This window comes from Porites lutea, chromosome 5 (assembly GCF_958299795.1).
Source record: "Porites lutea chromosome 5, jaPorLute2.1, whole genome shotgun sequence".
NCBI lineage: Eukaryota > Metazoa > Cnidaria > Anthozoa > Scleractinia > Poritidae > Porites > Porites lutea.
The window spans coordinates 29,040,678-29,061,481 of NC_133205.1; the positions used below are offsets into that span (position 1 = coordinate 29,040,678).

The 20,804-nt window shown below is 38.1% G+C and overlaps 2 protein-coding genes across 2 annotated transcripts; both read right to left on the bottom strand.

Annotated features, from left to right (window-relative positions):
- Nucleotides 1-2,025: 2,025 nt before the first annotated feature.
- On the bottom strand, nt 2,026-11,189 carry LOC140937415 (cilia- and flagella-associated protein 157-like). Its single transcript, XM_073386972.1, has 7 exons — nt 10,546-11,189; nt 9,271-9,538; nt 7,472-7,615; nt 6,269-6,406; nt 4,958-5,163; nt 4,220-4,412; nt 2,026-2,945 (listed from the first exon to the last, which is right to left on the bottom strand). Exons 1-7 carry the CDS (start codon nt 11,130-11,132, stop codon nt 2,811-2,813), a joined length of 1,671 nt encoding a protein of 556 aa, XP_073243073.1. The 5' UTR covers nt 11,133-11,189; the 3' UTR covers nt 2,026-2,810.
- Nucleotides 11,190-12,656: 1,467 nt separating this feature from the next.
- LOC140937299 (uncharacterized) lies at nt 12,657-20,744 on the bottom strand. Its single transcript, XM_073386845.1, has 6 exons — nt 20,261-20,744; nt 16,795-16,927; nt 16,290-16,385; nt 14,876-15,040; nt 13,599-13,708; nt 12,657-12,880 (listed from the first exon to the last, which is right to left on the bottom strand). The coding sequence occupies exons 1-6, from the start codon at nt 20,722-20,724 to the stop codon at nt 12,772-12,774; spliced, it is 1,077 nt and encodes a 358-aa protein (XP_073242946.1). The 5' UTR covers nt 20,725-20,744; the 3' UTR covers nt 12,657-12,771.
- Between the last annotated feature and the right edge of the window lie 60 nt (nt 20,745-20,804).

Here is a 20,804-nt window from a genome sequence, read left to right on the forward strand (position 1 = left end):
TTCTCCGCAAAGGTCATTCATGTGAAACAGCTTTGTTTCTCCAACAATAGACAGATGTCATCATTGTTTAGAGAATGCTTGGGATCAAGAGGGTCGTGGGCATGGTGTGCCATTTTGTACTGGGGGGGAAAAATCTCCCTTGAGTACTGAGTCAGTACTAAAAAAAGGTTTCTGATGGGGTATTCAGGTTACTGTTAAAAATCATGTGTATACATGGTATATGATATGGTATAGGATGAATGTGATGTTTTCAAGCTAAGGGACTTAACACTGATTTAAATTTGCAATGCTAACCAGTTCCTCTTGAGACCAAGAAATCAATTTGTGCAATTGTTTTAATTTCATTTAACAGCAGGGCTGTCTTAAAAGACAAACATCTGAAACATGAAACAATCATTAGAACTTGACATAATATCATGAGACAGGGATGACCCACGGCTAGTCTAAATGTTGACATTAAGCCTGAGTAGCAGGCGTTTGGAAGTAGTGGGCGAAAGAGAGAACTGTTGCGCGCGAGGGAGACACGGGAGGGATTCTCGCTCGCCCGTTTTTTCTTGTGCCCACTACTTCCAAGCGCCTGCTACGCAGGCTAGTTGACATGCTGAAAAGCTGCCAAAGTGAGACACCGCTGCTGAGATTCACCTTAGCCTGCGAGCAAGCTCTCCGGGGAGCTCTGGCAGGCGGGTAGGGAAAAAGAAGCCCCGCCACTAAGAGCGTCCCGGAGAGCTTAGTCACGGTCAGTGCAGTTTGAAGATATGATATGGGAACCTAGAGCTTAGATCTGAGGCGAAGGGCGCCGACTTTAACTCTGTCCGTTAAACAATTCCCATAGTTCACAAGCAGATTTCACGGGCGGCCTACAGACTTCGCCGGCAACCGTGCCTGAAAAGAATCATAAGCAATGAGTTTAAGCACCCTGTAAACAAGAGTGTCCGGCGATTTTATGCGCATATAAGCCCCTGATATAAAGTCCTGTTGAGGTCACCGGCTATACTTAGATATGGGTCTTCTTAGGGGAATGAAAAAAAAGGCAATTGGCGTGTTATTCGATGAAGGATGATCGCAACCGAGACTAGAAACTACCATAGATCTGCACGCTGCTAAAGAAATTCAGAGTACTGCAGCAAGTATCAGCAATCTTTCCTCTGGTTTTGTGCAGAACCACTTTGTACTATTCCCGTTCTAGTGCTCTTTTTGGTCTCAGAGAGAGATACACCAAAAAAACGATCGCACTAGTATATGTTTAGCACAGTTAGCAGAACTCCTTAGTGAATAAGTGAGATTTCGAGTCTCTGATCTGAACCGCGTGTAATGATAACAGCAAATTTCCTGAAAGATATAGTACTAATTTAACGTGAGACGCAATATTCATTTTAAAAGTAGATTGAGTTTGATCGTCCGGGTGAACTAGTCCTGAATAGGACTGTTATTGTTGGCAGTGACTGACGTTTCGACAACCTGTGCGGTAGTCATCTTTTGACTCTGAAGGTGACTACCGCACAGGTTGTGGAAACGTCAGTCACTATCAACAATATTCATTTTACCGCATTTTTCACTAAAGTATCTTATTCTTTTCACTTCGTGCGAGCAGTCTCTCCCTCGGTATATTTCGCCTCGATTAGCCATTACTAACTGTCATGACAACTCATAAATTCTCTTTGGGCCATCAAAATTTCCAAATTCATTTTGCGAAATGCCTCGGACACCAGTCATCAAGTGAAATTACTGCTGTAGAGAATCATGTTTTAAATGGCAATACCATAGGATTTCATGATCTGCAGACTCAAAAGTTAGACGGCACCTAATCACTGTGTGAGTGAAGAGGGTAATGTCTTACGGACACCTCTCTAAATTAAGGAAAGATCTGCCCGTCCCAAAGATAACAAACTTCAATGACAAATTTCACGCTTTCCTACAAAATAAGATTGCCTCTTTTACAAGGATACTTGGTATACTTGGGCCTGACCCCTAGGGTTCACTGAAAACGGCGGAACTCTACAATTATAAAAGTGATGTAAAAAGTCATTAAAATAACGTTATTTTTAATGCACAAGAATACTTACACAGGTATTTACAAAACTAGAGGATGTGTTAGTTCTATTTACAGCGACTTGGACTACAACGTAAATCCTGCATTATACATACAAACACCAACACTTATCCCAATAAATTCTTAGCCACAAATCTTATAGAGAGAGGTGCTAAACTAGAGAAAGTTATCAAACTAAAAATGTTGAAGATAAAGCTGAAGTAACTACGGTTTTTGACAGGCTATTCATGACAACATATACTCCAGATTTGACGTTAACATTTACAGAGTTCTCTCTACAAACCACAATGTCTTTCACTTTTTATAAAAAAATTCACAATACGATGACAAAAACGGATGAATATTTCGGGTTTGTAGCTTTCGCTGTCTTGCCACATTTTTGAGGAATAGTTTACCTTGCAAAAACGCTAAGTCAACAACCAAAACAGTACCTGTACTCATAAAAATTAAAAGAGTTATATATTGCGATCGCAGATTATTATAACTTTACTCCATAATGAAGGAGTTTCCTGAGAACGCGTATGTACGGAAGTGTACGTTGATGTCGTTATTTGACTCAATTCTTAACATATAATATTGTTAAGCTCGTAGAAAACTTTGACTCCACACAGCTGTTTGGATGCATAGTTTTCTGATCAACACAAAATAAATCCCTTGATTTCAAATATTAAAAAAAGAATTTATGCCCCACATTTATAACTTGCATTGATATACAACATTGTTACAGAGCTTTAACCATAAGAGGAAAGTTTTGAAATGGTTATGGTATTCTTCCGCGCGAACCGTTTCCAACAGGGAGCTCTGTTCTGATTGGCGAATGGTAGTCATGTGATATCTTATGAGCAGAAGAGGTCGGACTCCGCTTGGAAAGCAGCTGGTCAGCGAAAAACATGGCCTACAAAAACAGAAAGACATGACATTTCTTAGATGAGCCAATATAAAATCTATAGTGCCAATAGTCTTAATCTAACATTCACAAGCCCTGACAATTGAAGGTAAGTCTGTTGAAAAATTGTGCTTTTGACAATTCTGTCACTTAAGGAAACAAGCAAGCAAACAGTTAACTGAAATTTTAAAGAAAGTTATTGTCTTTCTCATGTATTCACCAGGCTTAAACGTCACTACCACATATCTATCTTTGTTTGCGCATAATAAGCACCATCCTCGGAGACCCAGGGGCAAATAGTGGGGGCGAGGGAAAGTCTAAACGGGCGGAAAAATAAGGCACGAAGAAAAGTAAAGAACGGCGAGAAGAGCCCCTGGGGACAATGTCTTACCAGACAAGTTCCAAACGGTCACCGCCGTTCTGCCTTGTGATTGGTGCCAGAAAACTTTTGTGTGTTTCTGGAACCAATCAGAAGCCAGAACGGCGGCGACCGTTTGGAACTGGTCTGGTAAGACATTGTCCCCAGGGGCTCTTCTCGCCGTTCTTTACTTTTCTTCGTGCCATATTTTTCCGCCCGTTTAGACTTTCCCTCGCCCCCACTATCTGCCCCTGGGTCTCCGAGGATGAATAAGCACAAATAAACATTCCACTCCTAACAGTATGCAGGATGTTGGTCACATACTTTTGTGGCCTTAGCTTTAGTAGCTCCCACAAGACTCCCTTAGCTCAGTGGTAGAGCATCTAGACTAGTTACCAGAAGCTCATAGGTTCGAGTCCTGTTGGGAGTAATCGGATTTTTTCTTTGGAACCGCCTGTGTCATAACCTGCGTCACAGAGCCGAAATTCTTGTTCTGTGCCCCGACCTATTTACCGGGATTTAAGTACGAGCTGCGATTGGCCTGTTAAAAAAACCCATTGTCGGTTTGCCAATTAGGATGAATGGAAATTCGAAAAGCACTTCCGGTTTTCGTTGAGTTCGCTTGGGGTCCAAGACAAGGTTGTCAGCGCTGCTTCGGGGCAGACGTTACTGAGTTTAAATTACATCTGCGACACGGGCTACCAGTGGCACTGACTGAAAAAGTATTTCTCAGGTATTATCTTGTTTGTCAAAATCTGAAACCACGTTTCTCGCTTTTCTGAACAAGGTTCGGTGATACTTTTAAAATCTCCTTAAGAGGTAAGGCCATCGACAAAAGGGCAGCGCCCTTTCGTTTTCTGGACCATAACAGCAGGAAGGTTCCGAAACACAAGTATGACCCCAGAATCAAAGGTGCACCACTCACCTTTTGAGCGCTAACAGTTTGTACACCAATACTTCTCGTTTGTTTGCTGATTGGAGCCAGTGGTGAAATGGCTCTTGGCCTTTCTCCAAGCTTTGGGTGGGATCTGGGAACTATTCCCAGATCTCCTAGCCTGTAATGGGGTAAAGGACGGTTTACTGCAGCTGCCACGGCCTGGGACTTTGAAGGAGGCGTCCTAGAAAAACAGTGATTAAAGAATTAGAATTGCTCTTGAACAAGAAGATTACACGTAATTGGTCTCTTTCTTAAAAGATCGAGAAAGGAGAAACAAAACACACAGAACTACACAAAATTCGTGCGTAAAGAAAGACATTTTTCGGAACAATGAACTCGTATGTCTTTTTCATTTGCAGTATCTGTAAGTTTCAGTATCTCGTTAGGCATTTCATTTTTCGCAAACAGCAATGAAGCAGTTCTTGAGGTCTGAGATTAGAAGTCGTTTACAGTCCTGTTCAACCTTGTTGAAACTTTTAAGACAATTTAAAAACAAGTACAAATCCTGGGCTCAAAAGTCTAAACCTTTCAACTAAAGACAAGTCTCATTGAACAGTTGTGGACAGGTAATTTACAGGTTTTTTTCTACATATACTCTACATTGCTAATCCTGATCTACACCAACGTCCTTAAAAGACTTCACATGTACACTTCGAAGTTCACTGGTATTGAGCATACTTAGCCGAAACTTTAACTAAATATGGATAACAAAAAGAAATAACTTACTGTTTCTTTTTATAAACGTATCTGCCTATATCGGGGCTGGGACTTGAATACCCTCTGGTCTCTGGAGCTGCTACAAAATCTTTAGCACTGGGTCCTACGCCAAATTTTGCGGCATCATTTAATATTCCCAGGAGAGTCTGGACAAGGTTTTCCCGCTGAGATACGGCTTCCGCTTCATCAGGCTTTCCTTGGACAATTGTGGGGGCCTACAGGAACGCATAGCAAGGCACTCAAGGATAGTTGTTATAATAGGGGTCTCACTTAGCAGGCATTTAAGCCAGTTAGCAGGCCTCTAAATCGGTTCGTAAGGTGTTGATTTTATGACGGTACCGGTAATAATAATAATATTTATTCAAACACGATTTAAAATTCAGCATAGCTGAATTTGTTTCTAGGTCTGAGCTGTAAGCCTACCTGACACTGTAAACAGCAAACGATGTTTATAGTGGTAAGGATTGGCCAAATTTTAAATGCCTTAGGACAGTGTCTGGTTTAGACACTGTTTATAACACTGTTTCAATAACTGACCCTTACATGTCCCAGGCTACAGTTTAGGACCATTGATTTTTATTATTTTCACAAAGAAAACTTTCAGAAATATTTCTTTGAAATGCTAAGATCTAGGCCTAACCTTTATATATTAACTTACAACTAACAATACTATCACTAAGTTTTACCACTCTATAACCATCAGGGGCACCCAAAGACAATTTTTGGAAAATATCTGTTCGGAAGATGATTTGAGATTTAGAATTTTTGGAACATTTGTTGTAAAATTTCTTGCTTGCCTGCCTCTTATAGGATTTTTGAACATCTAAAAAATGGTATAATTGCCTATTTTTCACGGATATTTACCTGAAAAAGGTCACCTAGAATTTTCGGGAGCCTTTTTTTGGCTGAAATTTTTGAAAAGGTAAGTTTTGATCCCTATAATTTTAGCACCACTAGACTTTCAGCTAGGAAATCCAAACAGATGAAAAAATTTTAAGGGATCAAAATATGCCTATATGTACCGTTTAAATACTAAAATACGTTTAACAATGCAATGTTTAAGTGGTTTTGAACTATATTCTTGTTGGGTGCCCCTGAACCATACTAGACAATAATCATAAAAATTACTTCTCTTAATACCAACTTAAAAGCAAAATGCATCCCAAAGAAGAGCAGAGGACAAAACGTCCACAATGTCACCTCTGACAACAGTCAAAAGTTTGAGAATGATAATAAGAGCATAAGTTCTCCATTGTCTGAGAATGGGAAGGAAGGGGAACCTTCCTTCCTTTCTCATAAAGAAAAAAAGAAGTAGCTTACAGCTAATGAAGCCCTAAGAGCCTGTGCAGCCTGAGATAGAATCCCAGCTAGTTCATCTTTTTTCTTCATAGACAGATCTCTGTCCTTTGTTACTTTAGCAAGTTCATTCTCTAAAGACTCCTTTGTGTCTGTTGTGTTCTGCAAATAATAATTGGTAAACAGAAATAAGACTCGTGCTTACTTGTGACTAGTAGCATGGAAAGACAAGCATTACTTTTCATTTTCACACTTGACTGCAAAGTTCAAAATTTGGGTGGATCAATTTTTTTTTTCTTGTATCCTCCCCCCCCCTCCCCCCACCTTAAAATGTGTCACCTGTTCTTCACCCTTGTGCAAAATCCATTAAAACACACCTTGTTCTTCAGGGAAGTGCCCAGCCACTATCATTTTTAACACATGCTAACACAGTACTCTTTTACTATCAGAAACAGTACTACATGTAAGTTCTAAATCCTAACTATTGAGCCTAAAATTTTCACATGGTGCAGTGCTGTCAACTCTCCTGGATAATCTGGGAGACTCCAGATTTTGCACCATATCCAGATTAGAGTATGAAATCTCCTGTTTAATCACCGAAGTTTGCCATTCAGTTGTAGACTCGACTTTCCAACAATAAACTTTTAAAATTAAATATTTTGCATTGTTTGACCTATTTTACTGTTAACATCCAACGTTTCCTCATATACTCCAGTATGGTATATAACACCATGACTGCAATAAACGCAATAATGTGATTGGTGGGAAGTAAATGAATCAGGTCAAACATCGCAAATTCGTGACGATTGGAGCTAATGAGTATTTTTTGCAGAAATGACATCATGTACAGTGCATTATGACATCATCTATCGACCCATCCCTATCAATTCTCAATAACTGAAGACGTGGTGGGTTGACAGCCCTGTGGTGTGACCATTCAAATGAGAGCTCCTTGGCAGAATTTTTGCATGTTACCTTTTTTTCTATTAGTGGTTAAAAAAAAATATCAATTTGGAATTTCAATTATTTGGTGTTTTCTTTGGCACAAATTTAATTTAGAGGTTAAGAGTACGAGACAAAAAAAAATTATGAGTCAACTGAGAGGAGTAAAATCATCACAAGGACCTAGGGGGTTCCCTCTACAAACACGAGTGAAGTAAGCTGCAACAAAAGGTATACCATGGATCACATAATTAGTTCAGGTTGTTCACACATGAGAATACTTACTCTGAGTTCATCCTTCATGCTATCAACCTGTGCTCGAAGCAAGTCCACTTCACTTTCAAGGTCTTTCTGCTGTGCCTCACTCTCATCATATTCAACTAACATCTCCTCCTGCTGTTTAGCCTTCTCTGTCAGCATACGGATGATCTAAAAGTACCCAGATCATGGAACATTAAATCTACGATATACACACTCGTTTGTAATATGCTCTAATTATTTGTCATGATGATCTAAAAATGGTGGCTCTATTTCAAGTCGCAACATAAAACCAAACTTGCACCACAATCAGGGTGTAGGTTAAAATTTTGTTCATGGGTAGGGTGGGTGGAGATGAGCTTAAAACTTCTACAGGTTGATAAGGTTATCAACTGATCTCATTCTCATTAGACTTAGTACATGTAAAGCGTAAAGATAGTGATATATAAGCTGCCATAATTATATCTTAAGTCATTTGACGTACAATAATAACAATAATTTATATAGCGCTATTCAGCTACTCTTTCATAGCGCTTTACAATGATCAGCTTAACGTAGAACCTAAAAGCTAAAAAATATAATAAAATACCAAGATAAATTAGTTACAAAGCTTGTATTCTGGGATACCACAGTGGCACTGTTCAACACGAACAGTCAAATACATGTGGATGTATCAATATTAAGCTTTAGAAAACAGCTGACATTTCGTGACGTCGCCACTGGTTTCCTTGCGAAATGACATCTGATAAACGAAAGCAGAAATTCCATACTGACAGAGCATCACTACCCAGATCTGGGTACTGTTTCTGATGGTTGAAGCAAGTTTCCCACACGGCAGGACCAATCAGAAGTACTGCCCAGATCTGGATAGTGTCGCAACATCAGTATGGAAGTTTTTCCCTTGTTCCTCAGACAACATTTTGACGGGGAAACCAGTGGTGGTAAAATGCTGGCTGTTTTCTCAGGCCAACCAATACAGTCGAACCCCACTTTATAGACACCTCATTATTATGGACAGTTTTCCTTTTCCCTGGGGAAAGTAACCCCTCATATTTTTTTTCTAAATTCAACACGGTTTTCAGAAGGTTTTGACGTGGACGGCTGAGTTGTCATGGTACGCAGCCAGTCTAGGGATATTTTATTTAAAAATTCATGCCCTCCGTAAAGAAATGCCAAGCATAGTAGCCGGCCAATACTAACCTAGTAGGTGGTGATTTTCGGCGGCAGCTGGCTACTTTTGACAACCCTGATTCAATCTGCTTAATATGGACACTCCATTAACACAGGCACTTTTTATGGCCCCCCTCAAGGTCCATGTTAACAGGGTTTGACTGTATTATTAATTTGTTTAACCCTAAGGCCCAGTTAACTCACAGAATTCTCTAGTCAACAATAAGGCCTGGGAGAATAAATAAAGGACCCACATAGAATTTTAAGCCAATTTTTGTTTGACTCAAAATTGCCTGGATGTTTTGCGAGTGCCTTTTAGTTCACTAAAATAAGTTTGCACACTTGAGTTTTAATGACTTTAGATGAAGATCAACATCTAAGCTAGTTTAACTGCTGCTCAAGGATTAAAAAACAGTGACAAATGGTTCAGTTAGAGGACCATGAAACAACTGCCAGTGGTAACCACCTTTCAAAAACCTGTTGTTCAGAAAGTTTTTGCCAAGGCAATGCAAAAGCAATAGAAAGGAAAGGTCCAGACTTTTGCACTTTAAGTGAATTGAAGGCCAATTTTGAGTAAAAGGCAAATTGACCTAAAATTCAACATAAGGGCTCTGTCCTATCACCCCCATTCACCATTCAGATGAATGCAAATGTACCTTCTGATTGCTGCTATTTTTCTTGGCCAGTTCCTTCTCATTATGCTCCAGCATATCAATCTGTAGTTTCATCTTTTTCTCCTTCACTCTCAATTCATCATTTTCCTGAATAAGTTCCATGGTTTTGTCAGACATCTTAGCAAGCTGTGCATTGATTGAGACATTTTCCCTGATGGTTCTTTTTGTGGTTTCAGCCATTTGCTTGTTTGATACCTTTCTAAATTCTGCAGCCACTTGATTCAGTCTTAGCACCATCTCTTTCTTTAGTCTAAGTACATCAAAATCCAAAAGGTCAATGATGAGACTTCATATCAAATGGAATTCTAAATTTGATTAACACATTTAAAACTTATTAAGAATAAGTTATATGTTTGTTGCTTGCAAAGAAATAATTACTCTTTAGTAATCTGCTGTGGTGAAACTCTGCCAATATAACTAAAGTATGGACACCTCTCTCCTTGAATTTGGGGCAGGATCATTGGTGTAGGTGGCAGATTATTTAAGCTCAAATAGTTTACTTTTCACCCCTTACTAAATTCATGAGAGTTTGTGGTGTGAGGGTATAAATATGTGTATGGTAAGTTACCATCCAAGGTTTTTCTCTACGATTTATAGATCAAGGCTAGTACAAAGTACCAAGGACTATAAATCAAAAGAAAATTGAGGCTTTGTAATTTACATAGTAGGGGTATTTTGCTGTTTGTTTGTTTGTTTGTTTTTTTCGTGCGTGTGTGTGCTTTATAAAGTAAGAGATACAGCTACGCAAAAGCTGAATTGAGGTCAGACAAGAAAATGACGGGGGGAAGGAGGTGAGGGATAAACGGCAGAGAGAAAAACAGCCTGCACTTAAAACCCATGAGAGTTTTGAAACTGTCTTCGCTAGTGGATGGATTAAATATTGACAAACTGTCAGCTTATGTCAAACATTCTCATTTTAAGGCGTGAAAGGCCACATGCAGGCCTTACACAAGAATATACAGGCCACTGAACTGTCCAATGACAGAATGGGTACTGATAAAGGCATTCATGCATACCACATGGCCAGTCTGCAAAGCATAACAGAACTCAACAAGATCTTGCGCTTCCAGAGGTAAATTTTATTTGTAAATAATATAGTAACCAAGTGTCATCCTATTGCAAACAGGCATTCTGCCATGTGCAGTGCTTAAATTTTGGCATGCACAATGAGCATGCACATACAAAAACAAGATTTGCAAGTGCAGACTGGCCACATGGGTGCTCCACTTGTCTACTAAAATGATTTTGTTTTCAAACCTGTCTTTGTCTACCACAGCTTTCCTTTCCAAATTGTAAATCACGTCTTTATGTTCTTTCTGCTGTTTCTCCAATTCCTCTTCCATTTTTGCAAATTTTGCCATCAAATCTTCCTTTTGTACACGAAATTCTTCCAAGGAAGCTAACTTTCCTCCCAAAACCATGTTTTCCGAAGTTAATTGGTCTTTAATTTCTTGCATCTCAGTTCTCAAAGTGGCTAACTGCACTTCGTATTGATCTTTCTCACTATCTTTGGCTTGTTGTAATCCGATCAACCGATCTTGTAGATCGGCTATTTCATCAGCTCTTTGTTCCAGTTGTTTCTTTAAAAACGATACGATTTCTTTTTTATCCGTTGTTTGCTGTTCATACTGTGACCTGTAATCCTGATTAGCAAGTTCAAGTTCATCGCACTTTTTCTGATAGCGAGCAAGCCTTTCCTCCAAATCTCTTATCTGAATCAGAAAGTACTCCTTCGACAGTTCATTGAGAACGTCACTTGAAGGGGCCGCAGAAGGCGTCTTTTTGGCGCTCTTTCTTCCACTTTTCTTCTTCTTCTTGCCACTCTTCTTTTTCTTCGGAGGCATGACCTTAAACTAACACAAAACTACGAGAAATAAGAAAGCTTTTTTTTCTAAACACACCAAATAGAAACAATATGGTGACCGTCAGTGTCTATTACGACTGTTGTCATGGAAATGATATTGAATCAACGTTTATATGGTACAGCGGAGTAATAGTGAAAAAAGAAATGTACTTTATGTTATAAGCATGGTTTGTTGATATTTTTCAGCCTCGTTTCACTGTTTTTATAACCCCAAAAGAGTTTTTAGACGGAATCCATCGACAGTCGAAGCCATCAGGAAATTGAGTAATTTTAATTCTAATTTTCAGTGGACAGAAACCTTGTACCAGAATAATTTAAAGCATATTGTATTCTTGTTTACATTTTTCAATGACTAAAGATGTAATTAGTGATCTGTAACTGGAGCCTATTATGATAGGCTCCTGCCTGTAAGACCTGTAATAACACCAAAGAAAATTCTTATGGAAGCCGGAGAAAATAAATGTCAAATTTCATAAAATGACATCTTACAAATGAAATTTTCAGAATTTTACCTGTGAAATTTTATATTTCCGAGGACTCCCTTAAGAAATTTTCTTTGGTGTTAGAGCGGTTTTCACTTGACTGTCGAAAGTAATTGAGGAATTGGTTTGGTTTTGGTTTTACTACGCCCTTTGGTTGGCTAGTGTATTTACTTTGGTTTTTGTTTTACGACAGTCAAGTGAAAACCGCTCTATTACAGATGACTAATTACATCTTTAGGCCTTGAAAAATGTAAAAAAAAGAATGCAATACTCTTTAACTTATTCTGGTACAAGGTTTTTGTCCACAGACAATTAAAATTACTCAATTTTGTGGTCAATTCCGTTTTAAAACTCCAGCCGTGAGCAGAGGCCCTAGAAGCCAGCTTATTTTACGATGATCGAAGGGCCTCTCCCTACAGGTTACAGCGGAGGTTAGAATAGAGAGATGTTCCAGCCTGTAAGCATATATCTGGCGACAAAGAATTTGATTTGACACTGGAGGATTTACAACAAAATTTGAATTCTTGATCCCCTACAGATCCTTCAGCAATATGCACACATCTACGTTAGGTTTAGAATTACATGTATATGTTGTGGTTCAGTTTTATCCTTGGTTCAAATTTTTATTTCTTTTGTTTCAAACTCATTATCATACATTACCACTCCCCAAAACAAAAGGAAATAAACCTTAAACCAAGGATAAAATTGAACCACAACACATACACCAAGAAACGGTAAGGGGACATGGGAGGGCGGGGGAAGTGAGAGCGTGTATGCCGAGGGAGTAGCCGGGGAAAAAGGGCGTAGAACGAAGCGAGCCGAGCCGGTTTACCACTCGCCTCAATTTGCTTGCCGATTATTGCTGTCTCACTGCGTTTTTTCCCCTTTGCCCCCAGTATGGAGACTGGTCCCAGGTTATGTCCCTGGCGTGCTCTCTCAGATAACAACCGTCCATGTTTGAGCATGAAAAAACCAAACAGCTTTACAAGTAGGCATATTAAAAAGCCAGAGCAGGGCTATGTCTTTTCAATATAAATTGATTTTAATTATCTTGTATGGAATTCATTACACGGTTTCATTTTAAATACAAACTATTAATGACAGGAATATGTAAAACATTTAGTGTTGAAAAAGACCTCACGATCTTAGCCAAGTTGCCTTTCTTTTGTTCATCTTCTTTATGTAAAATCCTTTCTTTCCACTCTGTTTTGCAGCTTGTATTTCTAGGTATTTTTTCTTGTTGTATCTGTTGAAGACAAAATTAATAAGATTACGCGTACAATAAATTGTCATCATAACAGTTTTAAAGAATGAATTTTGCCAAAACAAAATACAGGTGCGAAGTTAGCCCTTCATCCCCTCTGAAAAGCTTTCCTAAAATAAAAGTGACGAGAAACTTTGTTTCAAAACTGAAATTGGATTTCCTTAAAGAGCTTTAAAAATCCAACGTAATTTGCATTTCTTATCGCAACTGAAAAAAATAAAGTTACACTGGTCTAACTCTCTTGTTTTAAAATCACACTAAATGCTATCCTTTCTGTTAAAATTGTAGTCAGCTTGCACAGCTACTATCCACATAAACCATTAAAAATTTTGCACAGAATTAATTCATTCTGAGGAAACTATCAAAGCCCTTTTTCATGTCAAGGGCCCAAACTTTCAGCTGGAGTGACAGATTTTGGTCTTACATGTTTATATTTTCAGCATCTCATTCGTTTGGCAGATCAATTATCAGGAAAAACAGAATGTGTTCTGGAAAGGTAGTTGCTTCTCCATTTAACTGTGAAAAGGGCAAATTAAAAAATCTTGACCACTATTGAAAGAGGTAACAAATATATAGATGAGCGTATGTTTTGAGACATAGCAAAGCATGGTTCATGCCCGTATCATGATCAGGCTTCTTGTAAACTTAAGGAATCTTAATACAGCTTCAAATACAAACTTGTGACCTGAACAATGCTTACCTCCTAAATTCAGTGTCAGACAGCAGTTCATCAATAACGTTATTCTTCCGTTGACGTTTAGGGATACGGGAGGAATAGAAATCTGCAGATCCTTCAACTACCGTGCCAATCTAAAAATTAAAGAAAAGATATTCCCACACTGAAAACTACAATTTGTGTCATCACCACAGAGTACCAATAATTTAACTGCACTGGTACGTGTTGGTTTACCATTTACAAAAAGTTTCCGAAAATTAAAAACACTGGAACCTTCCCAGAGTAACCGAACGTTGAAGAGGTAGTCCTTTTTTCCCAGACAAAATGTTCCAAATGGTAAATTCGTGTCCCATTTCTTCACTGAAAACAATTTTTTATACCAGTTTCAGGTTTTTGCGGCCATTTGTAAATAGAAGGGACTGATTTGTGCATGGTTCTCGAACAAAAGTTACCAGTCCAAATTTCATTTACCATTTGCCCAAACCCTGAACTGGCCGGTGTACTAACCTGCGTAACAGCCCTTTCCATTCCTTTAAGCCAAAAGGAGTGAGCACAAGAGACTTTCAAGAGTATTGGACGAGATAGTCTCCTTCACAGCCGCTTTTAGAGAAGTCGCGCAGGTTCCTCCTTGCAAGGAAGGAGCACTGTGTGACGACACAAAAATCGGCTTAGTAGAAGACTATGGGCAAGAAGGAGCAAAAAATCTTTCACTTCAGCTGAGGTATAGTAGTATTAATCAACACCTCTTCTGTAGTACTTTCATATGGTACTAATTATTGTTTTGCAGTATTTCAAAAATCACAAAATGGAGTTTTTGATATGATTAGTGCTGTGGGAGTGAAAAGGTTAGTTACCAGAACAGCCTAAGGGCTGGTTATTTATTGGTTATGAAGGGAGACTGGCCATTTTGCTGGGAGGTCATTTTCAAAACCTTGAAGGGTTGGGATGGGCACATTACCTGAGGGTCATTTAAAATCAATTTCATGAAAGTAGGTCAAGGCAGAAACAAGCGAGTATTGAAATCGAAAGTAGCATTAACAGCCGTAAATAGTAAACATTGGTCTTACACAACTACTGTAGATAAAGTATGTGATGAACTTCAGCACTATTATTTTGTAGCTAGAATATTCCTAGTTTCCACAGCAATTGGGTGGGTGGTCCCTTTCACAACTGAAGTAAAGTTTATGGGGATCATTTCTAAAAAGCGAGGATTGAATTGGGGGGTCGGTTTGAAAATCTTCTAAGCTTTCTCAAAAATTCCTCCTCCCTCCCCTCCCAATTAGCTTTTGAATGCAACCCACCTGGAAGTACTTGGGTAGTGCTGAGGAGTCATTCTTCTTATAATGTCGTTTTCTGTCCAGGATATTTCTCATCTTCATTATCTTCATATCCTGTTCTATTTCTGGAGTCATCTGAGTTGCTGGTAAGTTATACCACATTGGTCCTGCTGTCTCTTCTCTGGCTTTCTAGCAAATTCAAAATCACACAGATTCTGAATGTACAGTTGTAGGGTTTTCCCTCAATATTTTTTTGCCCTACAATCAGTGAATTCAGAATTCTCTTGCTATCATCGTTTAAATAAAAAAAAGTTAAAATTTCTTGAGCAAAATAGAGGCTATCAACCTTCTCAATTGGCAAAGTTCAACAATGTATTCCACATGGCATGATCTATTGTTTGACATCAGAATCTGAAGGTCTGGTGCATGAACACTACTAGCAGTACTGTACTATAATTCTTGCCCTTCAACACCACCTTAAGATCCACATACAAATTCTCCAGACTGATCTCAATACATTTCTTTTAAAACAGTTGAGAGAATTTGGTTTAAGATCAAAGCATTCTCCCTTTGGTAATCAATTTAGTAATTCTCATAACCTTTAATCTTGTTGATCTGCTGATGTTGTTAGGAGAAAATTGATGTCGGTCACTCTTGGAACCTAAAGGGTTAAGGTGGCTGAAAATAGTTTCTCTAGAAATGCTTTATTCCTTTACAGTACATTTTAACATCTTTACCATAAAATATATGCCACTAATAAGCTGTTAAAATTGCTAGGACAAGCTGAGAAAAACGCCCATAAGCTGCCAGTAGAAATTTACTGCCCTTGAGATATTGCATGATCTACCCCCTCAATAGGAAGCAAGGTCAGGGTGCTTGTTTTGTTGACTTTCAAAGGAAATTTAAACAAACAAAAATATCTATAAATCCGCTCATAACAATTTGACAAATTTTGGCAGAAATCCCGTTCATATAACACTTCAGTCAATAAAAGCCCTGAAATAAAAGTTGAAAAAAGGAGTTTCATGACACAATCAAGCTTCTCATGAAAGCTATTTTTTAACAAATTTCAAAACTGTTTGATACAATTTGGTTAAGTTGTTTTCAAAAAGTGAAGCTTACTAAATGTAAGCTGTGCATAACCTAACAATATTGTAAACCTAAAATTTTAGTCCAGTTTTTAAACATCCATGTTGTCATGGGAACAATTGAAATCTTATGTTCAACCCTAAAAAGCTTAATAACGTAATACATTATTATATTTTGTACGTGCCAAACTTGAGTTAAATACCTGATAACAAGTCTGAAATACAACACCCCAATGAATGGACTTTATGGTATTCAACCATCCACAAACTACAGTCTGTATCAAGCTGTGTTGAGCCATCTTAACAACGTAAAAATAAATTAACATATAATAGAATGATCCTGATCCTACCTTCTTTTGTTTTCTGATTGCTTGCTGTGAAACATGCATAGGGGGTACAGAATGCCGCTTTTCAAAGTCACTTGTTAGTACACTTCGCTTCATAAGCTGAAAGGAAACAGACGAAATTAACAATATATTTTAAATCTCCTGGGCCGGGTTGTTCGAAGCTGGGTTAAGATAACCCAGGGTTAGTGCGAAATTTGAATTTAGATATGAAAGCTTAAAAAGTAAATTCACTTTAATTCTTTTTGTCAGCAACTCGATGATTGGATGCTCTTAAAATAACAGAGAAAATTATCCCAGAAAATGTTTTTGAGCGAAAGAAAAAGACACCTGGGTTAAGGGCTAATCGGCCTTCAAACAACTGGGCCCTGGCCATTTGTTTTTAATGATGGATATAACTTTTTGATGAACTGCAAATGGTTAGTCTAAAAGTGAGGAACTAAAAGCAGGTTAACTTGTCAACACAAAATTTGGCTATGTAACTAGTAGAATTACAATATATTATGTTTACCTCTTTATCCTTGAAGGCAAAGTCATCAAAGCTTTTGCTAAATGAGACAGGTTTGAAGTTCTTTTTATCAAACTTGAAATATAAATCATCTGTATTGATGTTCACTTGAAGCTCTGATGAGAGTTCTATAAAGCTAGGACAAACAAATAGAAAGTCAACTGTGTACAGGCCACAGGAAGAGCTGACAGAAAGAAAATGTTCTGCAAACAGTATCATTTACTGGAAACTCTTTTAAGTCTGAATCTGAAGCTTGGATCTTGATGTTCCATTCTTGTAAGAAACAAATATCAAGACAAAAAAGCATGTTAAGAATAAAAATAGCAAACTTGTAGTTAATGATGCTGCAAATTGTTTTTGATTTTAGATAAATCTCTGTTTTTTTTTACTTTTTAAATATGTAGAATTAATATCTTGGGCCAAGAAATTTTGGGCTGGGGTGAGAGACGTATTTTGAGGGACTGATCTCCTTACGCCCAGCATGCTGGTCAAACTTCAACATCATGTGGGACTGGGTCTCTTACAAAGTGAATCCACACTGTTTCAATACTCAACGCTCTTTTCCTGTGTCATTCAATTTGTCAAATGCTGGTGAATTTTTCTGGAGTTATATTCTAGAGGACTGTACATGTATAGCTAGATTTAAAAAAAGAATTAGAAAATCATTTCAAGTCTTGTGTTTATGTCCTCCACAAAAGGTGAAATTAGGAAGTTTCATATCCTGGTTGTGTCACGACAACAAGGAAATGTACAAATATGCTGGATGCACATTCATAACTATTGTTTTCTTAATCCATACCAGCTATCATTATTTTTTGTCATTCTCATTGCTGCTGTTTTGCTTAGTCTTAGTTCAACCACTATCTTCTCATCTAAATAAGATGTCTCACACGAAAAGCCTGTCAAGTGTTGATTCTGACAACTCAGAATGGAATGTTATTCTCAGGTTTGTACCGAATATCCAACAAAACTTCCAAGAAGAAGTCAAAAAATTATGACCCAATGTTTTTTTTTTTGTAGTGTTGAAAATGTGATGATCAATAATAAAAATGACCCAACTACGTCAGCCAGTGGAGAGGCTGAAGATGAAGATGTTCCAGTTCCTTATGAGCCTTTGGCGAGTCAACAGTTTATCCAAGAGTACAATAGGATGATAGCAGTTGAAGGGGAATTAAGACAGAAGCTACAACAGAGTGAAGCACAGCTAAGAACAATGCCTCACAATATGTCATCGTTTCACTTGACCCAGGGAACTATCTACACAGCCTTATGACCAAAGCCGTTCAAATGGGCAAATTTTGTTATCTTTAACCAAGCATGGAGTCCACTAGTTCTAACTGTTTCACTCCAATAGTACCCTGTTTTAAAGGCAAAAGCGTGTAGAATTCGTCAAAATTTTATCAAATTTGGGGTGATGTGCACTTTAAAAAACAATCATCAAACAATGAGATTTGGGTTGCAATAATATACTCGGCTACCAATGCATCAGTATACCATGAAATCCATCTTAAAAGGATGCTTAGTAAGTTAAGTGGCCACCAAATTAAACGAAAACAAGCCTCAGTAAGTCTTGTTTCACTTATTTTCTATTGAGAGTCCAGAGAATGAACCCTAGTACTGGTTTTCGATGCTTCTCATAATGGTGTGGATGTTGATAGTTGTCTAAATCAATGACAGTTGAAAAAGATGTTGCAGGATATGCCAAAAAAGGTAGAAATTTCTGTCTCAAATAACCAAGCAGGTTTTTAACAAAGTCACAAAATTTGAGTCACTGTATGGCAGCAATCCACTAGAAAAATGGAGGGGGCCTACAGACACTATCTGCTATCTGTCTGAATAAACAATGTGTTTAGTTTGTCCTTATACATAATCCCAAGAGGATATTTATTATTACTGTTATTATTATTATCATTATCATTATCATTACTATTACTATTATTATTAATATCATCATTATTAAGATTATTATTATTCAGGATGGATAATCCATCTGTTTGCTCAGATTTATAACACATAGACAAATGACTAGACAAATTATCAGTGGGTTTCATTGTCATGTTTTTGTACCAGAAGAGTTCACAGACAGATGGATAATTCAATGTATTTGGATAATCATCCAACTCTTAATGCATCAGTCAATTCCAGCTGCGCCCAGCGCCCCCCCGGGCTGACCCCCAGGCATTAGCATTTTTTTTGCCTTGGATGACAAATTCCCTGGGGTGGGGACTCTTGAGCTGTCAAATCCCCCGGGGTGGGGACGAAAAAAGAGGGCAAATGCCCCGTCCTCCGTAAACACTGCAACATTTTTCATTGATCGCATAGTCGAATAGTGCCGTTTTAAGCACTTTAATGTGAATTTTTTGTTTCAGTTAACGTCTTCCTTTGTAATAGCGCTATGATTCTAATAAGGACTTCACGCCGCAACGACATACACCAGTTTATAATTTTGGTATTGATGTAAAATTATTGCCATTAAAGTAATAGAGCGCTGTCAAGTTATATGTTATGAATAGTTTTATAAATATGAAAGGATGTTCTTCAAATAATATCAACAGAAATTTGATCCAATAACCAAAAAACGTTGATTCACGTCGATAGCTCCCGATTTCACTATGTAATTCTGGCTCGATAAGCAATGAAGAAATGCACACATAAAATCAAAAACATGCCTTTACAAACCTCTTCAATTTTTCCTGTCCTTGACAGATAAGGCAATCTGCTTTCTTTCCCAGTAAAATCCTCTTTGTAGTTATTTTCTGATAGGAAACCGTGTGTGTGTCAAAAGCTCAGGAATGGCCCCGGGGTTGGCAAATGCCCAGGCCCCGGGCAGCATAAAATTTGTAAATGCCCCACCCCGGGGACTGACAAGGCGAGCAAATGCCCCGCATTAGCCCGGGGGGGGTGCTGGGCACAGCTGGAATTGACTGATGCATAACTCTCGGATAAACAGACCCATTGGCTGTTTTTATGCTACAGACATTTTAGTCGACTGAGACGTTAAAGTCATCACCTAGTATAAAGACAGCATATACAACACAGGCATTTAATCTCTGACGACTTTAAAGTCTCCTTTTAAGTGCATTGTTCAGATGCACTCAACAGCTGATGACTTTAACATCTCAGACATTAAATGCATCTAGTAAAAAAAGGGGATACCGTAAACTGGGACTCACTTATGCCCAATTCCTCCAGAAATAACTGGGAAGAGTCAGTGTTTTGTCTTTTTTGAGAATAACTGTTTGTTTTTTTTTTTTCACTGTTGTCATCCTTATGCATTCCAATTTTACATCAATCAACTTCAACATCTCAGACATTAAATGCTTCTTGACAACTTACACATCTCTAGCATAAAAGTAGTCATTGTTTTTGCTTCTTTTTTTAAGCGTAATAATAAATACTCATTCTCAGAGAGGTTAATAAAGATTCACCACATTTTGTAGTTATTTTTTCTGAAAGTCTCAAAACTTACTCTTTTTCTCTCTTTCCTTTCCTTTCCTTAATCTTTTTTTCCTCTCTTGTTTTGGATTTATCACCTGAAAGGCTAACAAAGTCCTCTCCCTTTCCTTCATCTTCTTGTGAACTCGTTATTCTTAAATTCAAAAGATTGTTGACATCTTCATCATTTCCATCTTCTTCATCATTGCTGTCATTACTGGAAAGCTCATCATCAGCAGCAACATTGTTTACAATAACACGACTTTGAGTAATGTTCTTCACGTGGTCGTCTACAGTACCAGTAACAAGTTGTGATGGAGTTTTGTCAATAACGAAATCGTGACCTTTCGAGAACAAAGTTTCCTCGTTGTCATTCTTTAAATCTGAAGCTTCTTCTTGGCTACTGCCTTCGGTTTCCGAAAATTTGGACGATTTTTTCGCTGCTAAACGTCTACTTCTCCTCATGCTGAATTTAGCAGAGATGCCACAAATCCTCATTTCTGTTCAGCGGTTAAGCTTTAGAGAGCAGCCGCAGTAGGTAGTTAGTTCCCAGTCTTCCTAGTTAAAATCTGTTTGCC

Coding starts and splice junctions, on each gene's coding strand:
- LOC140937415 (XM_073386972.1), bottom strand. CDS start 11,132: ATGCCTCCGAAGAAAAAGAAGAGTGGCAAGAAGAAGAAGAAAAGTGGA. Junction 6,407..7,471: donor GCATGAAGGATGAACTCAGA/GTAAGTATTCTC, acceptor TATTATTTGCAG/AACACAACAGACACAAAGGA. Junction 4,413..4,957: donor TACGTTTATAAAAAGAAACA/GTAAGTTATTTC, acceptor CTGTTTTTCTAG/GACGCCTCCTTCAAAGTCCC.
- LOC140937299 (XM_073386845.1), bottom strand. CDS start 20,724: ATGAGGATTTGTGGCATCTCTGCTAAATTCAGCATGAGGAGAAGTAGA. Junction 16,928..20,260: donor AAAGGAAAGAGAGAAAAAGA/GTAAGTTTTGAG, acceptor TGTTTGTCCTAG/CTTTATAGAACTCTCATCAG. Junction 15,041..16,289: donor CAATCAGAAAACAAAAGAAG/GTAGGATCAGGA, acceptor TGAATTTGCTAG/AAAGCCAGAGAAGAGACAGC.